Source organism: Artibeus jamaicensis, unplaced genomic scaffold (genome assembly GCF_021234435.1).
Source record: "Artibeus jamaicensis isolate MK-2021 breed Jamaican fruit bat unplaced genomic scaffold, CSHL_Jam_final contig_2790, whole genome shotgun sequence".
In the NCBI taxonomy this organism is placed as follows: Eukaryota; Metazoa; Chordata; class Mammalia; order Chiroptera; family Phyllostomidae; genus Artibeus; species Artibeus jamaicensis.
The window spans coordinates 3,992,269-4,010,995 of record NW_026521616.1 but is presented as its reverse complement, the minus strand read 5'-3'; the positions used below and the strand labels follow the sequence as shown (position 1 = coordinate 4,010,995).

The following is an 18,727-nucleotide window of genomic DNA, read 5'->3' as shown; positions in this document are numbered from 1 at the left end:
GAGAGGCTGGCATTTGAATCTCTTCACTTTTATCTCCTGCTTCCTCATCCCCGAAGGAAAAGGTGTCTTTAGAATATTACTTTTCAAAATGGTACCTTCTTAATGATAGAGCTGGTCCCTGATGAGAAGAATCAGGAAAATTGGACTTCAGCCTCCAGATACTTCAAGAGCTGTATGTGTGCCATGACTACCTGAAGGCAGAAGGGCACTCTGGTTGTGGCTCCCTGAGCATCATGGGCCACTGGGCAGAATGGTTCAGTGCTAACCCCAAACAAAATGAGAACTTTGTCAACATTATTTCAGACCACTAGTACATATACATTACATATACTGTTTACCCTCCCTCTACCACACACACCTATATAGGGCATTTAAATTTGCCATTTTCTTTGGTCATGAAGTCAGCCAAGCCCAACCACATCGGTAGCAGGTTGCAGACACCTTAGACCGGCAAGGGTGTCCAACCTGTGGCTCAGGATGACTAGGAGTGTGGCCCAACACAAAACCTTAAGTTGACTTAAAACATGAAGATTTTTTTGTGTGTATGTGTGATTATGTATCACAAAGTAATGTGTGGCCCAAGACAATTGGAACAATGCGGCCCAGAGATGCCATAAGGTCAGAAACCCCACAAGAGGAAGCAATGTCAAAACCAGTACAGATCTAGCCCTTCCAGGAAAATGGCATTCATCTATCCCCTCAAGAAGAACTGAGCTGTTCTCTAATCCCCCGTTGCCTTCCAGCTTTATCATAAAATCAGTAGTACTCAGGCATTTGTTTGTTTGTAATGGCCTCTCTGACCAGGTGCAGATGCTGGGGCATTAACTGTAAAGGTCAGGGACCTTTGAAGACTAGTGCTGGCAAACAGCCCCCTTACTCCCGTTCACTCGGTTCTTGGTTTCCAGGATCTCTGCAGATTTCCTTTCCCTAGTATGTACTGTGCCCTCAAAGGTAAGGTGCAAAGCCCATAAGAATGCATCTGTACCAGTTTTCAATAGTCTAGCACTCTGGTCCCCAAAATAGGAACCTACTCCAAGGCACAGTGGGGATGGGATGGATTAGCTGGGCGTCAGCCACTGAGCCCTCATAAAGGTTTGCTTCCTATGAACCCAAATGGTGGTGTCCCAGTGTACTGGTTAGCAATGAAAGGAATCTTAGGCCGGGACCGAGGGGACACTGGGCCTGCTGGCATTGGGACAACCTACCTGAACATACAGGGTGCCCCAAGTATGCCTTCAGCAAACGTGTGTCACTGCAAACTACCAGGGGTTTCTGCAGCTTCCACCAAAGCAGAACAGGGTTTCAATTAAAAGATTTTGGTGGTTGCAATCACAACTTCCCGTGTGAGCAATTTGATGTTCCTCCAGGACCTTTTTCCTAATTGGGGACCATGTCCTAGAACTGTCCAAAAAAGGCATCCATGGGGTCACGAATAATTGCTCCGCCCTACGGAGCAACTAAAATACTGAGTAATCTTAGGCAAGTCCTTTCTAGTCTCTGGACCTGTTTCCTTATCTAAAAAGGGAGGATTTGAGCAAGCTGATCTAAAAGTTCTAACTTTCTGATTGCTCCCCCATACGATCTCAAACACTAGCGCCAGAAGCGGTGGTTAAGGAATGTCAGCCAGGGGTCCCACTGCCCTCCCCGAGAGCGTTGTTGAAGTCTGGCAAACAGGCCCCGCCCCCGTGCCCCGCCTGCTGCCTCTGTATCCCAGCCACCCTGAGGGCAGGGCTTCCGCCCTCCACGTTGTTGTTCCCGATTTGAGCCACGCCCCCTTAGTCTGGGCTATGGCTACCTCTCAACCTCCCCTCGCGGGTCCCAAGTAAAGGGTGGCCTCTGGGATGGCACCCTTCGAGCCTCAACTCACATCAGATACGAGTGGACAAAGATATTGAGGGAAGGAGAGACTTTGTTTTAAAGAAAGGATGGTGAAAAATCAACCCAGAGCACAACAGCGGAATTTCCCTCTCGGTGTCCCACCCTTCGCCCAAACAGCAGCCCACGAATGTGACCCTACTAAACACTGGCCCTTTAAACAGAAGGCTGGCGGCCTGGGGTGTCCATGTGGAGCTGCTCCATGCCGTGTTGTCCTGCCCGCCCATTGGCCCAGAGCCCGGTGACGTCAGCTAATAGGATGCTAACGTCCTGCGGGGGGAGGAATGGAAACAAAATGTGGAGTCGGATCGCCACTCCGCTCCCTCTGCCAGTTCTCTGTCTGCCTCTTGCTGTCAGCTCCGCCCAGGGGCGGATCCCGGAGGAATTGCGACAGCCGGGTGGCTGCAGGAATTAGGTCACGTGTGGGTAGTGAGTGGAGACTCAGGGATCAGGCTGGTACTTACCACCCCAGGGTTTCCCTGACCAAGAATGTCCTTGTTTGAGCTAACTTAAGTGTTGACTTTTCCGTCCTTCCTTCCCTCCGGCAAGACAAATTTCGTTGTGAATGACCCAAACACACAGCCATTGCTCAACTTGTGAGATGCAATCGGGGCGGGGTGAGGCGGGAAAGCGGAAATGAAGGGCGCGAACCCGGCTCGAGCCTCTCCCACCCCCACCCAGACCACGTGTGCTCGCGTCGTACTTGTAGTGGGCGGGGAAAGCTCGCTCGCGACCCCGCCCCTCATTCCGTAAGACGCCACGGCCCTGTGGGTGGGGGCTCCGGTCCGGGCTTTGGCTGCGGCCCCGGTGTAGTAGCGGGGGTGGCGGCCGGGGGCAGCGCGGCTCCTTCCCTTGTTGTGTGTGTCGGTGCCTCCTCGCCATCTTGTTGCAAAGCCTTTTCTTGTCGGCGGGACTCCTGGGGGCCGCGGGGCGGGAGGCACTAGAAGGAAGGAAGAGAGGGAGGGGAAGAAGGGAGGCAGTGCCTCCTTTTTTTTTTTGCATCAAATTATTTTAAATTTGCAAATTATATTTTGCAAAATTTTGGGAGACATTGATTTTCCCCCCGTTGCTCCCCTGTTCTTCCCTACGGAGTGCGCTGCGCCGCCCAGCCCTGTCGCCCCCCGGACGTGATCCCTCCCTCCTGCCAGCCCGCCAGCCTGTCCTGTGCCTGGCTCCCGGGCCGCAGTCTTGGCCCCGGCGCGCCCCCGGCAGCTCTCGGCGCGATGAGCATAGAGACGCTACTGGAGGCGGCCCGCTTCCTGGAATGGCAAGCGCAGCAACAACAGAGAGCACGTGGTGAGCGGCCGGGCTGGGCCCCTGGGGCACGGGGAAAGGGGAGGCGAACGACCCCAGTCCTCAAAACCACGCCAAAACCGCAGGCTGGATCCCCTCCCGGGCGGCCCGCGAAACCGAGTAGCGCAAGGCTTCTCGCAAGAGCCGCCGCCCGGGGAGGGAGGAGTGTTGTGGGCAGTGAAATTAATTAATGACTTCATTAACATGCAGCGAAGGACCCGGTTCCTGTGAGCGCCACCGCAGCTGCCTGCCACCCCTTGTGCACCTTTCGTGGGGGCTCCTTTCGCGTGGGTCAGCGGTGCCCTCGGTAGCTCTGAAAATGTGTGAGCCGGAGGTGGGGTGGGGTGAGCAATGGTGTTGCGTAGGGGGGCAGACCCGCGTGTGCGTGCGTGTGTGCACGGGGGATGTATGAGAGCCTCGAGGAGAGCGGATGATCAGATGTGTACACGGGCGAGTGTAGAGTGCACACGAGTGGGCGTGTGTGTAACGGAGTGGGGGCTAGGAATTACTCTAGGCGGAGCAACTCCCCGGTTTCCCTGACCCTATGGGGAGGGTGCGGGGGGGTGCTCCCGGCATATCTACGCGCCACTTGGGGCGGAGGCGGCCTTTGCAGAATGAAATGACATCGCGTGTCTTATGATCCTGGCCAGCCCCGCCTGACCCCGCCTCCCAAAGCTGGGGCTAGGTCGCGCGTCAGGGGTTTGGGTGAGAGCGGGCTGGTTGGGTGTTTGAAAAACGGCCCGCAGGTCACTGAAGGCAGCCCCTGGTCCCACCTTTTCTACGCCCCACTTTAGCCGAAGTGGAATGTGGCTTGTCTTCGTGTTCCATACCCGCTCTCGGCTGGAATGTTGCGTGTGTCTGCGTACCAAGCCCGTTGGTTACACCGGGTGGTGACGTGGACGAACCCCGCCCCCGACCACGTGCACTGGGGACACTCCCGCTAGGGACGGCTCGGCCCGGCCCCTTCTCCTTGCTTGGCGCTCAGCCGGGGGCGGGGCCTGGGCGGGGCTGGCCAGGGTCCTGGCGCCCGGCTGGGCTCTGGCTTTGGGCGCTGGGCATCTCTCTGGGCGAGCCTTTGCCCTGTGAAGGAGAAGCCGAGCTCACCTGTCAGTTCTCGCTGCAACCGCCTGTTTTTGATCATGGGGAGAGGGAAATCCTTAGAATTGCAAAGCAACAGGATATCTAGAGCTCACATATTCCCACTGACCCCAAAACGTTCTCACCAGAACCTCCTGGCAAAATCCCTGACCACATTGTGAAACGAGCCGAGCTAAGAAGGGGCAAACTTAGGAGCTCCCTCGACAGGGGTGAGAGGAAAGATTTCGGATGCTTCCTATCCCCACCCGTCCTTGTTAATGGCCCTCAGCTTCAGGGTGCTGCAGAAATAGGGACTGGGGTAAAGACCTCCGTTTTCCCGGGGCCTCAGGCCTGTATCAGTCCGTGTGTGTGTGTGTGTGTGTGTGTGTGTGTGTGTGCGCGCGCACAAACAGTATCCGGGGACTCCTGCCCTCTCCGAACCTCCCCCTCCCAACCCTTCAGTCAGGTTGGTTGTGGTAGAGATTTCGCTTCGCCCTCCTTTCCTTTCTGCCTATTGTTGCTTCAGTGATGAGTCATGCAGAAGGTAGTAGTGTGTGTTATGTGTGCGTGTTCGCGGGTGCGCGCGCGCTCATGCGCGCGCCTGCAGCCGCTGCAGCTCGGTGAGGGGGGAGTAGCAGCAGGCCAAAAACGGGGGAGTGGCGGTCCGCTGACCTAGTTGAGTTCACTGGCCTCTCAAGGTCAAGAGTCGCTCGAAATATGTGAGACCAAGATGCTTGGGTATCTCGAAATTGATGGGCTGAGACCTCATAACACTGCCCCTCCCCCTTGTCTTTGGGGTCTAGAGCTGGGTCTGGAGGTGGATAGTGCTGGTAGTGACCGAGAACTCCTGCGTGCCCAGCGGCAGGGGGAGGAGAGTGCACAAGATTTTGGAGAGACTGAGTCACCTGCTGCCATCATCAGCACAATGCAATTCAAGAATACCTATTTTTGTGCCCATTGTGTACCAGGCACTGTGCTAGAGGTGAACATGACTGACCCTAACCTTGTCCTAGGGAAACACTTAACCCTTATTTTATCTACAGTCTAGTTGGCTATATGAGGAAAAGAAGACACCCCCCCATTATGTGTCTGCCCTTTTCCAAAATAAGTCCACAGCTGACCAGTAAGAAGGACAGGGATGAATATGTGCAACACAGTGAAGGAACCTGAGAATGGTTCTCTCCTACAAAGTTGCAGAGCCCTGCCCTCTCCCCCAGGTGGTGAGAACCAGGGGCAGGGAGCAGCGTTGAGACCTGTCACAGCCTGTTGGTGGGGCAAGGTTCTTAAGGATAGATGGATGCTGGAAAGGCAGATACACACTAAGAACTTAAGTACAGATGGCTAGATCTGGCCATGGATTTCAATCTCCAGAATTCTTTTTTCTCCTTATTCCTGAGGGTATGACCTCTGACTGGGGAGGGGAAGAGTGGGAACCTGCTGACCAGAACTGCTGTCCTGGGTTATGTACCTGATGAGCAGCTCTGAACAGGGAGCCTCTTGTGCCTGCCCCCATTTTACCTAGAGCAGTCAGTTTGCTCATGTGGCGAACCTGAGGATGTCTGTGCCTATGAGAGAGAGCAGAGAGGGAAGGGCAAGGCCATCCTGGTGGTCAGCTGGAGTTTCTGGTCATTTCCAGCAGTCATGGAAGTGGCTCCATTGGGACCCTCTTCTGCCTTGATCAGGGGGAGCTGGCCAAGTGTCCACAGGTTTCTGACCTAAGGCGTACCCTGGGCTGCCTTATGTGCCAAGCTCCCTGATAGCATGCAGAAGGGGAGAATGCCCCTGAAATTTGGGGGCCACCAGGTGTGGATGTCTCAGGCCCCAGCCCTGTGCCTGCTGAGCCCCTGGGCCACAGTGATGGGGGATGGCTGAAGGGAGCACAGTCCCTGGTACTCTCCTCTATGGCCCCTGGATCACTCCAGAGGGGTCATGCTAAATTCCCTGGGGTGGGGTTAGGGGTCAGCTGTGGGACAGAGCCCAGGGAAGGTACCAGAGTATGTTTGTGCATAAGTGGGAGTTAGAAGGGAGGGTACCCATGGGTGCAGCAGACCATTATTTTAAAGAGCCTAAACCCATATGCTCCTGAGGGACTGCCAGTTTGCTTTCCCCACTTAGTCTTCCCTTCTGCAGGGCACTGGGAGGGAGAGAGTAGCTGCTGGGTTGGGATTGAGTCAGAGCTGCCAGGGAGGAGGCAGGAAGCTTTGGTGGGCGGGATCTGACTTGGGCCATGCCTGTTCTTCACCACCAGTTTTTCATGTGGATCCAGGTGTGGACTTTGGCCCTTCACCTAGGTCTTTTTGATTGCTATGAGGGAAAGGGTCGGTGAGGAGGTTGCCATCTTCTGGGTGAGCTTTGGAGTTGCTTTAAAATATGGGAATATGAGATCTGCCTTGAATCTGAGACCCCAGGGCACCAGTCCTTGGGGTTTGGGGCCCAGTCCCTCCTCCTGCTTATTGGAGAGTGGCACATTTGACCCAAGGCCAATGAAAGTTTGGGTGCTGGCTCAAAGGAATGGAGGTGGGGACTGTGTTGGGCTCTGAGTTCCAGAGCCTTGTCTTGAGAAGGGGGAGGGAGATTCTGAGGGGGAAAGGAAGCAGACTGGGGATGTCCAAGGCTGGGCCTGAGAAGGGCTCCATGGCTGGAACTCAGCAGGTTTCTTCCCAGTGTATTCTGTGGGAAGCTGGTTTACTGTGGGGCTGTAACATAAGTCAGTCCTGGCTGGAAAGGCCTGGGAGAGCCAGGCCTCCCCTTACTGGAGTAGGCCTGCTCTGGCCTGGTAGCTCCCCTTCCTGAAGGGCAGGTGAGATACGGAAGAGGGGAAGAGACCTGTGCTGACCTGTCCAGTCCCTGAGCTCTGGCTGCTGGGAAACCACTGAGTGCTTCCCCCTCAGAGCATGTCCACACGTCCCCCTCTACTTCCTCCTCTGCCTACTCTCTGCAGGAGGGAGGGGTCCCAAGCAGGCCTGGCTTACTCAAGTTGTTGATTGGCCAAAGGGCCCTGAGTTATCCAGTTTTCTTGGGGGCCCTGAGCCCAGCAGACTGGTGGGGGTTGATGCCCCCCTGCTGAGGGGAGGCAGTTGGGCGACCTCACCCTCAGCCCCATCCCTTGTGGGGTGGCCTGTTTGGGGTGTGTCCATGCTGTCAGCTGGGTTAGTCAGCAGTGTGGCAAAGCCAGGACAGGAAGGAGGGCAAGCTGATCAGCCTGCTCCCTGGCCTGGGGGCTGTGGCTGCTCCCCAGGGTCCTGGTAGGGCCCCCAAATTGGGCAGGGTGGCAGTAGAGTGGGGTCTCTGGAGCAGGAGAGGCCACTTCCTTCCCCTGTTCTTGGTCAGCTGCTGAGCAGGCCTCCCTTTCCTGCAGGGCTTTCTTTCAGCAGAGATGCTGGACCAATGGTGCAAGGTTGCCCGAGCTCATTGCCTGGCGCAACTTCTATTTAAACATATGGCCTTCCTTTCTGCCTGTCTTCTATGTTTCTAGTTTGTGCTGCTGGGGGGGTGGTCGGTGAGGGGTAGGGAGGATGAGTCCTTGCGTGACAAAGGGCAGAGAAGGACCAAGTATGTTTTATGTGGTCCCTGAGGAAAACAGCCTAAGAATCCTGGGCCTAGTTCCCTCACATGTGAGCTGAAGGCGATGCCCTGCCCTACACTGTGATGGGGGGCTCTTGTTAGGAGCCAGGTGTGTGTATAGACACCTAGTGAGTACATGGTGACATAGTAAGTACCAAGCATCCACCCTGTGTTGAAGAGATAAGGCTGGGACTATGACTTGCTGTGTGACCCTCAACAAGTCATTTTGCCTCTCTGAGCTCATTTATCTCAATCTGTGAAGTGAAGGTACTGCCTGCCTTCCAAAAGATAGTTGGTAAATATTGTTGAAGGTCTTGCTCAGAGGCTGTCATCTGTCCATCATGGACTGGCCACCTCATCTGTCACCCTTTTACTCCTGACCCCCACTTGTCAACTGCCTCACCCTTGAACCTTCAGGTGACTAGGCCTCCATCATCCTCCCTGCCAGCTCCCACTCCACTGAGGCCTGTGTGTGCTCTCCTATCCTGCATTATTATCCCGGTACTTGTCCCTCCCCCCCCCCCCTTTCAGGCCTTAAGCTCCCCAAAGGCAGGGACTGGGTTTCTTTCAGTTGTTCACTGCTGTGCCTCCAGCACTTAGCCCAGAGCCTAGCTGGGTGTGGGTGGGTATTTGTGGCATCTCAGTCTGAGCAGAGGTGTCACTGAGCCCTGACTGGGACAAGGTAAGAGGATGGGTTATGGTCAGAGGACAGGTGAAGCTGGGGCCCAGGGCTCTTGGCCCTGCTGTGACATCCCTTGTGTTCTCTCTGTGTAGAGGAGCAGGAGCGGCTTCGCTTGGAGCGGGAGCAGGAGCAGAAGAAGGCCAGCAGTCTGGCCAGGCTGGCCCATGCCCTGCCTGTGGAGGAACCCCGCATTGAGGCACCACCCCTGCCTCTGTCACCACCAGCGCCCCCACCAGCGCCCCCACCATCACTTGCCACCCCAACCCCACTGACCGTCATTCCTATTCCAGTAGTGACCAACTCCCCTCAGACTCTTCCCCCACCCCCACCACTGCCCCCTGCAGCCCAGCCTCTGCCCCTGGCACCTCGCCAGCCAGCCCTAGTTAGCACCCCCGGACTCAGCATCAAGGAGTCTGCTTCCCTGCCCACCAGGCCACAGGTGCCCACCCCTACTCCCCTACTGCCAGACTCCAAGCCCACCAGCAGCCCCAAGCCGTTGCAGCCCCTCCCTACACCAATCCTGACCATAGCACCACACCCTGGAGTCCAGCCCCAGTTGGCTTCCCAGCAGCCACCCCCACCCACTCTTGGGACCCTGAAGTTGGCATCAGCTGAAGAAGTCAAATCCAGCGAACAGAAGAAGAGGCCTGGGGGGTGAGTGAGGTGTGGCAGAGTTGAGGCTGGTGGGATGGAGAGAACTGCCCACCCCCTGGGCTGTTTGTGCAAGAGGAAGTACTCTCCCAAACTAGCCCTTTGGATTCATGCCCTCTCTGCCTCTCCTACCCCAAAGCACTCTCCTTTGTTTGGATATTCTCACTGTGCCCATGCCCATTCCCATTCCCACCCCAGGAGTGGGGAATGGCTATTGCCCTCTGTTCTTAGGCTTCTGTGTTCTCTAATCCTCTCCAAGGCTGGGGCTGTTAGCATTTGTAGGCCTTTGGAAAGAGGGTAGCATTATGGGCCTCTTGGTTGAGAGGGCTGGGGTCTACTGGCTTTCTTCTGAGTCGTAGGAGCCCTTCTGTCTCAGAGGTGGAGAGGTGGAATGGAGGATTAAAGAGCTTGTAGATTATGAGCATACATGTGCCCTCCAGGAAGTGAATGCACCAGGGCACGGACTGAACATCTCCATTTGCTGTTTTTATAAAGTCGAAAACAAAAAGCCTGTGGCACTTGGGGGGATGGGGGAGGGGCAGGAAAGCCGCCTAATCTGGCCTTCCTGAGCCTCCTGTATGTCTGGGTTGCAGGATCGGAACCAGAGAAGTCCACAACAAATTGGAGAAGAACAGGTGTGTATGCGCGCGTGCCAGTGATCTGGTTCTACCCTTGGTCCCTTAAGCCCTCCTTGGGCCTTCCTGCCCCTCCCCCACCGCTCCCCCTTCCCCCTGGCGCGCCCTGACCAGCGATGCTCGACCTCCTTTCCTCAGGAGGGCCCATCTGAAGGAATGCTTTGAGACCCTGAAGCGCAATATCCCCAACGTGGACGACAAGAAAACATCGAATCTGAGTGTGCTGCGGACCGCGCTGCGGTATATCCAGGTATGGGGGAGGGAGGCCTAGCCGAAAGAAGGCAGGCGTTGGCGACGGCCGCAGCGCAGAGCCAGCTTCCTCCCCACTCCCTCTGCCCTCCGCCCCTAGCCGCGGCCCCGCCCGACTCCACGCGGGCGCTGAGCACATGGCCGGCTGACGTCAGTGGGGCTCCCCGCCCGGGAAGGGGCGGGAGAACGCGTGCGCAGGGAGGGCGGTGTCTGAGCTCTCTGCTACCATCCCCCGCGGGGTGGCTCCAAGGAGCCCTGCCAACTGTAGGGCCCAGAAGCTCTGTTGTCAAACCCGGCGCCCGTCCCTGTTCTACCACCTGGCGCTGTTAATGCACCACGGGTGAAAAGGGCGTGGAGCGGCCCGGCGCCTCCCCCCCCCCACCGCCCAGGGGTGGAAACCAGATCAGCAGCTCGTGGGTGGGTGGGGTCTCCTGGGCGTGGCTCTTTCTACTTGGCGGCGAGCCGTTAGAGGCCCCCCACTTTCACCCCAGAAAGATTACGATCCCTCCAGTTCACTTAGGTGCCACAACCTGTTAACCTGGGAGCTGAGGAATTGCAGCGGTCTGACTTGGTGACAAATAGACCCTACGACACTGAACCTTTAAATATTACGCTCTGCTTCCGTCTTTCCCAGGGGCCTTCCTGGACACTGCGGTATCGCGGGTGGGGGTGCGCCCGCCAGATAAGACTGTTGTTGCCATGACGGCCTGAGTTTCGGTTTCCCTGGAAACCGGCCGAAGGTTCCGCTTGCCGGGAAGGAGACTGTGGGGGTGGGGCGGGCTGCCACGCACGGCTGCAGCGGAGAACAAGTGGGAAGAGAGCCGTTGGGGGAGTGGGAGGGGCCTAGGGCTCCCAGCCCGCGCAGAGCGGGGGCGGAGGAGCCTCGGGTCTCCCTGTCAGCGCGCTTGAGAAGCTTGGGGGCTGGGGCGGTGAGCCAGCGACGGGCGCCACCCATCCCCCGGCCTAGATCGTGGGGTCACAGCCCTGAGGTAACCGCTGCCTGACTCGTCGGAGGGCGGAGGCGCTGCTTTGCGACTGCTCCCAGCCGGCGGCCTCCTGGAAACGTTCACCCTTCCGCCCGCCCTCCGGCGGAGGGGGCGGGGCTGGGGCTGCGGATTGGTGGGACTGGGGGGAGGCGGGGCTTCTGGGCGCGCGGAGGGAGGGTGCGGCCCGCAGGAGTGACGCAGCAAAGCCGGGTCCGCGTGGGTGCGCGCGTGTCCCTGGAGGGGCGGGGTGCCGCACAGCCTGCGTGTGGAAAGGAGGGGGAGAGGCTTCGTTGTGGGCTTAGGACCGTATTGGGAGGGTTAATTCTGGGATGTTTTTGCAGAATTTGGGCTCTAAGTATAAGTTATTTGTCTTTCAATGATACGGCCTGGAACCAAATCCCTATCCAAATGCTGTGACATTCTGTGAATATCAGTTTTCTCTTCTGTATTGCAGTGATGCTAAATAGTCGGGGGGGGGGGTACCTTCATCATGGAATGTTAGGAGTATTGGCCCTCTGTAAAGATTAACTTCGTACTTACTGAGAAATAGGAAGGTTCCGGCTATAGACACATATTTAGGAAGGGAAGTTTTGCTTGCATGATGTATGGGGTTGAAAATAAAAGTGTGGCCCTGGCTGGGTGGTTCAGTGGATTGAGCGTGGGCCTAGGGACCAAAGGATCTCCAGTTGGATTCCTGGTCTGGGCACCTGCCTGGGTGGCAGGCCAGGTCCCAAGTTGGGGGTGTACTACAGGCAACTGTTTCTCTGCCTTTCTCCCTCCCTTCTCCTCTCTAAAAATAAATAAATAAATATATTTTTTAAAAAAGTGTGTGTCTCTGTCCTCATAGGTTCGGTTTTGTGGCAGATTATAAACAGGATTGTCATGAAGGCATAAAAGGGACAGAGAATGCATTTGTTCTGGACAGTCAAATGCTGAGGTCACAGCATTTGAGCTGAAACCTGAAGGTCTCAGGGTGACCTAGACAAAGTAGAGGGCAGGCATCACAACAGAGGCCAAAGTTTCTCCTGCAGGAGGGAACAAGGTGTGTGTTTTTGAGTAAAAGATGGTCAGGGTGGTTGCCATAAAGAGATGGGGGTGCTGTAGAGCACTAGATGGGAGTCAAAAGGAAGTGCTGGGGGGACCATGTAGGGAGTGTAGGCTGAGGGCTTTGGGTGTGTGCCCTGGCAGTAAGCTGTAGGAAGACTGTAGCCCCGCAGCCAGACCCAGAGTGGCTTAGGGGATGGTGAAGGATTTGAAGAAAGCCACGGTTAAGTGGACAGATAGGAAGGGAAGTAGTTAGGTACCAAACCACACATGCAGGTAGTCTTAGAAAGGGAATGGGTTTAAAATGAAGCAATGTAGACTAAAGTTAGACCCTGGGAAATCTTTCCAGGGGCCCCAGGCTTGTAGAGAACTGGGCTAGGTAAGTAGAGGAAGTTTGGGCCACTGATGTTCTCCTTCCCTGAGCTAGAAGTCTACCTGCTCAGCTAGCTAGCAGGTGAGTTCAGGATGGCCACTAGTGAACAGCAGCCAGGCCGGAGTGAAGGTTGACTTACCGCAGGCCTTGTCATTGATGTGGCCTCATCTGATGTCATGTCTAGCCCTGGCCTCTTGGGTTGAGAAGCCAGACAGGTACATGTGGGTAAGGGGAGGGATATTTCTGGCAGAAATATGAGGAGAAGCAGATTAGTCTCCAAGATGGTAGGAGGAGTGTGTGACCTGGGACTGGCAGCAAAAGTGTAAAGCTCCCGGGTTTCAGACTACTACAGAACAAGGCTGTGTCTGGGGTGTGTGTTGCAGGCACTGATGGTTTGCGGTACCTCTTACTGTTGAGGTCAGAAATGTAAGGAGTTAGGGTGCACAGGAGGGAATGTGGGGAAGTTGGGCTTCGTTGGTGTGAGAAATTGAAGGCACTGTCATGCCCAAAACAGGCAGTGAACAGTCAGGAGGGGCTGCTGCAGAACTGTCCATGAAGTATTTTGTGATAGGAGCCATTGTCTGATAAAATGCAACCTGTTTCATTAAATGCTCAGGGGTGTGGTGGTGGTCAGGAGGATGTACAGGTGAGGGCATGGGGTAGGGAAGGACAGTGGAGGAGGTGTGCGCCCAAGTGCGGTCTTGGAGCGTGAGCTAGTAAGACTGAGAGTGGTGAGATGGGAGGGGCGGTGTGTGAGCAGCTGGGTATGCAGTGTTGGGAGAGGCACACAAGACAGCAGGTGAATTTGGTATATGAAGAGCCAGTGGGCTGTGCACCTGGCTGTTACTGGCAAATCTTTGGAGGCCAGAAGTTCAGGAGCATTGCAGGTCAGAGACCCAGGAGGCAGCCAGGCTGGATTGCCTGTGTCATCTGGTTGACCCAGCAGTCATGATATGCCTGGACCAAGGAGAAGCCTGCAACAGGGTAGCCTGCGGAACTTAGGTAGTTTTAATAGTGTCAGAGTCAAAAGGTCATGGAGGACAGATGAGACTTTGGGAGTGGAATGAAGCTGAGAAATAGGATGTGAGCTGTCATCTTGGAGCTGCTATTAAGCCCCATGTGAAGGGAAGCCGGAGACCCTTCTGATGGGAGAGTAGTGCCACAGTTGGGGAGGTGGGGCATCCAGCCCTGAGATGACGGGTCAATCTTAGAGGCCAGGTGGCCTGTGAGAACTTGAAGGAGAGATGGCATGGTACGTAAGGGAGCTCCCCATGGTGTTCTTAGTGAAGTGGGTGGCATCAGCTCTTTGGGGGCAGAATCAACATGGAACCTGCAGTGAAAGACAGAAGCCTCTCCAGGGGCCTTCAGTCAAGCCAGTGGTGCTGTCCAGCACTTGAAGAGCTATTTCTCATTGATCACTGCAACTCAGGGACTGGTGTGAAAGGAGGAGCACATTTCAGGGGTTGGGGTTGTCCAGCAGCCTGGGGAGTCTGGAGGCTGCGGGCAGTGTGAAAGTAAAAGCTCTGGGGAGGTGTCACAGGTGGGCACTTCAGGGAGTAACCCAGGAGATTGGGACAGGAGGTGCAGAGCCAGCAGCTGCTGGAGCCAGGTGGAGACAGTTCAAGGGATGAAATGGGGGAGGGGGTTTTGAGGGGTTACAAAGGCTCATGGGTCATCTTCAAGGGTGCTGAAGTTAAGGAGACTAGTGAATGATGAGGTGGAGAGAAGGGCTGAATCATTTGGTTGTTTGAGGAATGGGTTCCAAAGAGGGTAGCTCGTGGCATTAGTGAGTGACATGATGGCATCATGAATGGTGATGTATAAGTCTTGGGTAATGTCTGAGGAATCTGTTACACCTTTTGTGGTTGGCAGAATGAAGGGACGTGCTGCTAGGAGGGTGGATGGGGCAAGAGAGCAAAACCTCTCAGGACAGAGTTGATAGGGAGAAGGGGGAGCCACTGGCCTGGATCTGCACTTTCTTTCATTGGCATCTTTTGGAGAGCCCACATTTCCTGGGACACGGCCCCGCTGGGCACATCCATGGCCCAGGAGGCAGATATGGTCTCCAGCAGCCCTTATCAGCCTGGGTGCCCTGGTCACTGCAGACCTGCCCTTGTGGACCAGGTGCTTCGCTGTGGGGGTGTCTGAGGTACTGTGGGCCCTGAGGTGGCTGCTCAGAGTGTCCTGCTTTTCCTCGCCCTGCTCTCCAGTCCCTGAAGAGGAAGGAGAAGGAATACGAGCATGAGATGGAGCGGCTGGCGCGGGAGAAGATTGCCACACAGCAGCGCTTGGCAGAGCTCAAACATGAGCTGAGCCAGTGGATGGATGTGCTAGAGATTGACCGTGTACTCCGGCAGACGGGCCAGCCTGAGGACGACCAGGCTTCCACCTCTACTGCCTCTGGTGAGCCCCCCCTTCAGCTGCCAGGCTTCCCAGCCAGGCCTTTGCCCACTGGAAAAGATGTTGCCCACTGCAGCCCCATAATATTCCCCAGACCCCCAGGGGTGTCTATTTCTCCAGCCTTTTGTTCCCAAGCCCTTCTGATCTATCCTTGTCCTCGTGTCCCCCCACAGAGGGTGAGGACAACATAGACGAGGATATGGAAGAGGACCAGGCTGGTCTGGGCCTACCTAAGCTGAGCCATCGCCCCCACGTGGAGCTGCCGAAGCCACCACCCAGCACTGCCCCTGCCCCTGCCCCTGTGCCTCTGCCTCCCCACCCACACCCCCACTCCCAGCCTGTGGCTTTGTCTCCTGCCCACCTCCCTGGGCAGCAACCTCTGCCACAGCAGAAGACACCTCTGCCAGCCCCTCCCCCCGCACCAGCTGCCCCCACCCAGACGCTGGTGCCCGCTCAGGCCCACTTGGTGGCTGCGGCAGGGGGGAGCTCCACAGTCATCTCCCACACCGCCACAACCCACGCCTCAGTCATCCAGACTGTGAACCACGTTCTCCAGGGGCCAGGTGGCAAGCACATAGCGCACATTGCCCCCTCAGCCCCCAGCCCTGCTGTGCAGCTGGCACCTGCCACACCCCCAATTGGCCACATCACAGTGCACCCTGCCACCCTTAACCACGTAGCCCACCTTGGCTCCCAGCTTCCCCTGTACCCACAGCCTGTGGCAGTGAGCCAGCCCGTGGCGGTGAGCCACATTGCCCACACCCTCTCACACCAGCAAGTGAATGGCACCACCGGGCTGGGCCCCCCCCCGACCGTTATGGCCAAGCCTGCCGTAGGGGCTCAGGTGGTGCACCACCCCCAGCTGGTGGGCCAGACAGTGCTTAACCCTGTAACCATGGTCACCATGCCCTCCTTCCCTGTGGGCACGCTCAAGCTGGCTTGAGGGTGAGGCCGCGCAAAAGACCCCCAGTGGGGGCATGGAGGGGGACCTGTCCCCATACTCTCCCACCAGCTCCACACATTCCAGCCAGGCCCATCCCATCTACCCCCACTCCCAGGCCTCCTAGGGGAAGGGGGTGCAGAGACTCTGAGCCAGGGGAGGGAGGGGCCCCCCCCAGGGAGCTGGGCATAGGGTAGGGGTCAGCCCACTGCACGAGGACTTGATAAAGTGGTGAGACGCACTCTGGTGGACATGCTGCCTGTTGGCCTGGTGCCAGTCCTGCCTTCCCGTCCTGTCCCCTGAAACCAGTTCCATGTGGGCGTCCTGTTCTCCGACTTCTCCCTCACCGCCTTCCTGTGCTGCTGCTATGCTTGTCTGGTGATATGGCAAGAGTCCGGGCCCTCCCCTCCAGAGCCTCAGCCTTCCCTTCCCAGGCCTTTGGGGGGGAAAGGCGGGGCGGGCTGAACTGAGGCAACTTGGCCCAGAAAGTTGGGGCCCACTGTGGACCCTGCTCTGAGTACAGGTGACAGGTCCTAGAAGTGGCTGGTCTGGAGTCCTGCCCAGACAGGTGGGAGCCCCAGGCCAGGGCTCTCCTACCCAGTTGCAGTCACTGTGATTCCTTACAGCAGAAACTTACTTAAGATGGTTCTCTACCAACAGTAAACCAAACCCAAGCTGCTGCCAAGCTTCTAAGCCTCTCAACCCTTACTGGGCTCCTGACCTCTAGAGGGCAGGTTGAGGGAGGGGTGGGAAAGGAAGGGCTTGGCCGAACCCATGGTTCACCCCACCGCCCCACCTCCCAGCCTGGGTCTGGACTGCGCTGCTCTGGAGTCCTGTTGCCACCTTTGTGGGGCTTTCAGCTCCAGAAGGCATGCATTTCCCTGATTCCTGGGCCTCTGCTCAGTGCTCTCACTCCCCCGAAGGATGGGTGTTTGGGGTGCCCCCTGGGACACGTGGACCAGCCACCGGTCTGGGTTCCAGGATCCTGAAGCCACACTGTTGAGACAATCAGGAAGTTCAAACCCAGCCCTTTCCCAGATAGGCCCTGGGCACCTGTGGAGAGGGGCGGGGCCACACTGGCAGGGCTGCTGCAGCTGCCCCAGCTCCTATGTCTCCAGCGGCATCTCTTAGCTGTGAACGACCCCCTGTCTCCGGTGGGCTCGTTGAGTGTGCCCTCTCTAAGGGGGCTGCCATGTGCCACTGCCTTCCTCTGAGGAAAGGTCTGTCCTTCGGGGCCAAGGCTAGGGGAACAGGCGGTAGGAGATGCTGCTTTCCCTGCCTCTGCCTTGGCAGACTGGCTTCTCTTTCTATGTGGGCATTTATTACAGGTGGCCTTGTGTCAGACACACACCATGCACACTTGGCTCCCCACCTGGACACTCACCAATGGCCTTTCCGTGTAGGAGGAGGAAGAGTGTCCCTGGATGTGAAGTTTGCACTGACGGGCGGGAGTAGGGGGGTGGAGTGGCGGTCAGTGTTGAGACCCAGGATCCTCCAGAAGAGCCCCAGCAGAGGTCTTAAGTAGATTTCTATGTCTAAGAACAGCCTTTCAGTTCCTTCTTGGTCCTGGGGACCTTCCAGGGGCCTTGGCCTCATTTGTCTCCTGAGGGTGGGGGAAGGGGAGGCCTCTCGGACCCCACAGAGGCCTCCAGGAGGGAGCTGCACGTAGCCTCCCCTTTCACAGGCTCGCTGCCTCCCTGCGCCTGCAGCCACTACCCCCACCCTGGTGGTCCGAAGAGCCTTTTCCCCACAATGACAGTGGGAAGAAGGGAGGGCAGGCCTGGCACCCCGGGAACAGGTAGAGGCACTGGGGGAGCGCCTCCACTCTGCTCACCTCCCTGCGTCCTGAGACCGGTCCAGAGTTAGAAGAGTGTTAGCCAGTCTCCCCCCGGGCCGCACAGATACCTCATCCGCCCGCTGCCCGTGCCCCTCTCCGCCCCCAGCAGTGGGGGCTCGGAATCTAGTGCCGAATGACTCTGTCCAGATTGGTGACGATGGGTGTTGTTGCTGTTTTTGTTTGTGAATGCTGTGACGCTGTGTGCCCGAGAGGGCAGCCGCCGCCCAGCCCTTTGGGCACTCCCCCCCTCTGAGAGCTATCAGGACCTTGTCTATCCTCACCCTGTGGGACCGCCTGCCCCGCCCCTCCCCCCAGCCCTTCCAGCCTGGGGGACGCGCGTGCGGGCGCGCGCACGCGCACACACACATCTTACCTCTCATGCGTGTTTTACTTTTTGATGTTCTGAGTGGCTCACTGGCTGGGAATCTTTACCTCGGGGAGAGGGGGAGGTTGGTTCCTTGGGGGGCCAAAGAAGGGCAGGGATGCCTGGAGGGAATGGCGGGGTCACCAGAACCCCTGCTCTCTAGGAACAGCTGCTTCTCCCCCATCCCAAGGTCCCACCCCCAACCCCCAAAGAGGTGGCCCTTGTTTACAGTGAGGACTCGGTCACTGTGTCTCCGTTTCCTGAAATATAAATTGTAGTGACCCCAGATGTAGAGATTTTTATGTGTTTGGATACATCTGCTGTGTGGGAAAAAAAACTACAAAAACCCTACTTTTGTACATATTGTATTTTTACTATTGAACTGTATTCTAGTGGCTGTTCATGCTCCAAGACTTTAGGTATCGAGACATGAATACTATACATGTAATAAGCACTTGCCTGGAATAAAATATAAAATTGAAATAAACTTGCACTGAAACCTGAGATGAAGCTGCCAGCCTGGAACATCTGGGTCCTTTTGCTGAGAAAGAAAGTAGAGACTCAGGGACCTCCAGCGAGAGACTGCAGGTTCTCTCCCTGATGGCATCTGGGGAGTGGTCCTCTTCCATGCTGGTCAGTTACAGGAGAAGATGAGGGCCCTTTCGTCTTCTTCCAGTGCCGCATCTTCAGCAGGCTCTGAGAACTACAGTTCTGGTCGTCCCTGTGCTTTTGCAGTACCTCCTCAAACCACTTTTAC

At 56.7% G+C, this 18,727-nt stretch overlaps 1 protein-coding gene across 1 annotated transcript; it reads left to right on the top strand.

Annotated features, from left to right (window-relative positions):
• Positions 1-2,761: 2,761 nt before the first annotated feature.
• On the top strand, positions 2,762-18,474 carry MNT (MAX network transcriptional repressor). Its single transcript, XM_037133745.2, has 6 exons — positions 2,762-3,171; positions 8,584-9,145; positions 9,736-9,777; positions 9,916-10,027; positions 14,640-14,832; positions 15,003-18,474. The coding sequence occupies exons 1-6, from the start codon at positions 3,099-3,101 to the stop codon at positions 15,770-15,772; spliced, it is 1,752 nt and encodes a 583-aa protein (XP_036989640.2). The 5' UTR covers positions 2,762-3,098; the 3' UTR covers positions 15,773-18,474.
• Positions 18,475-18,727: the final 253 nt, after the last annotated feature.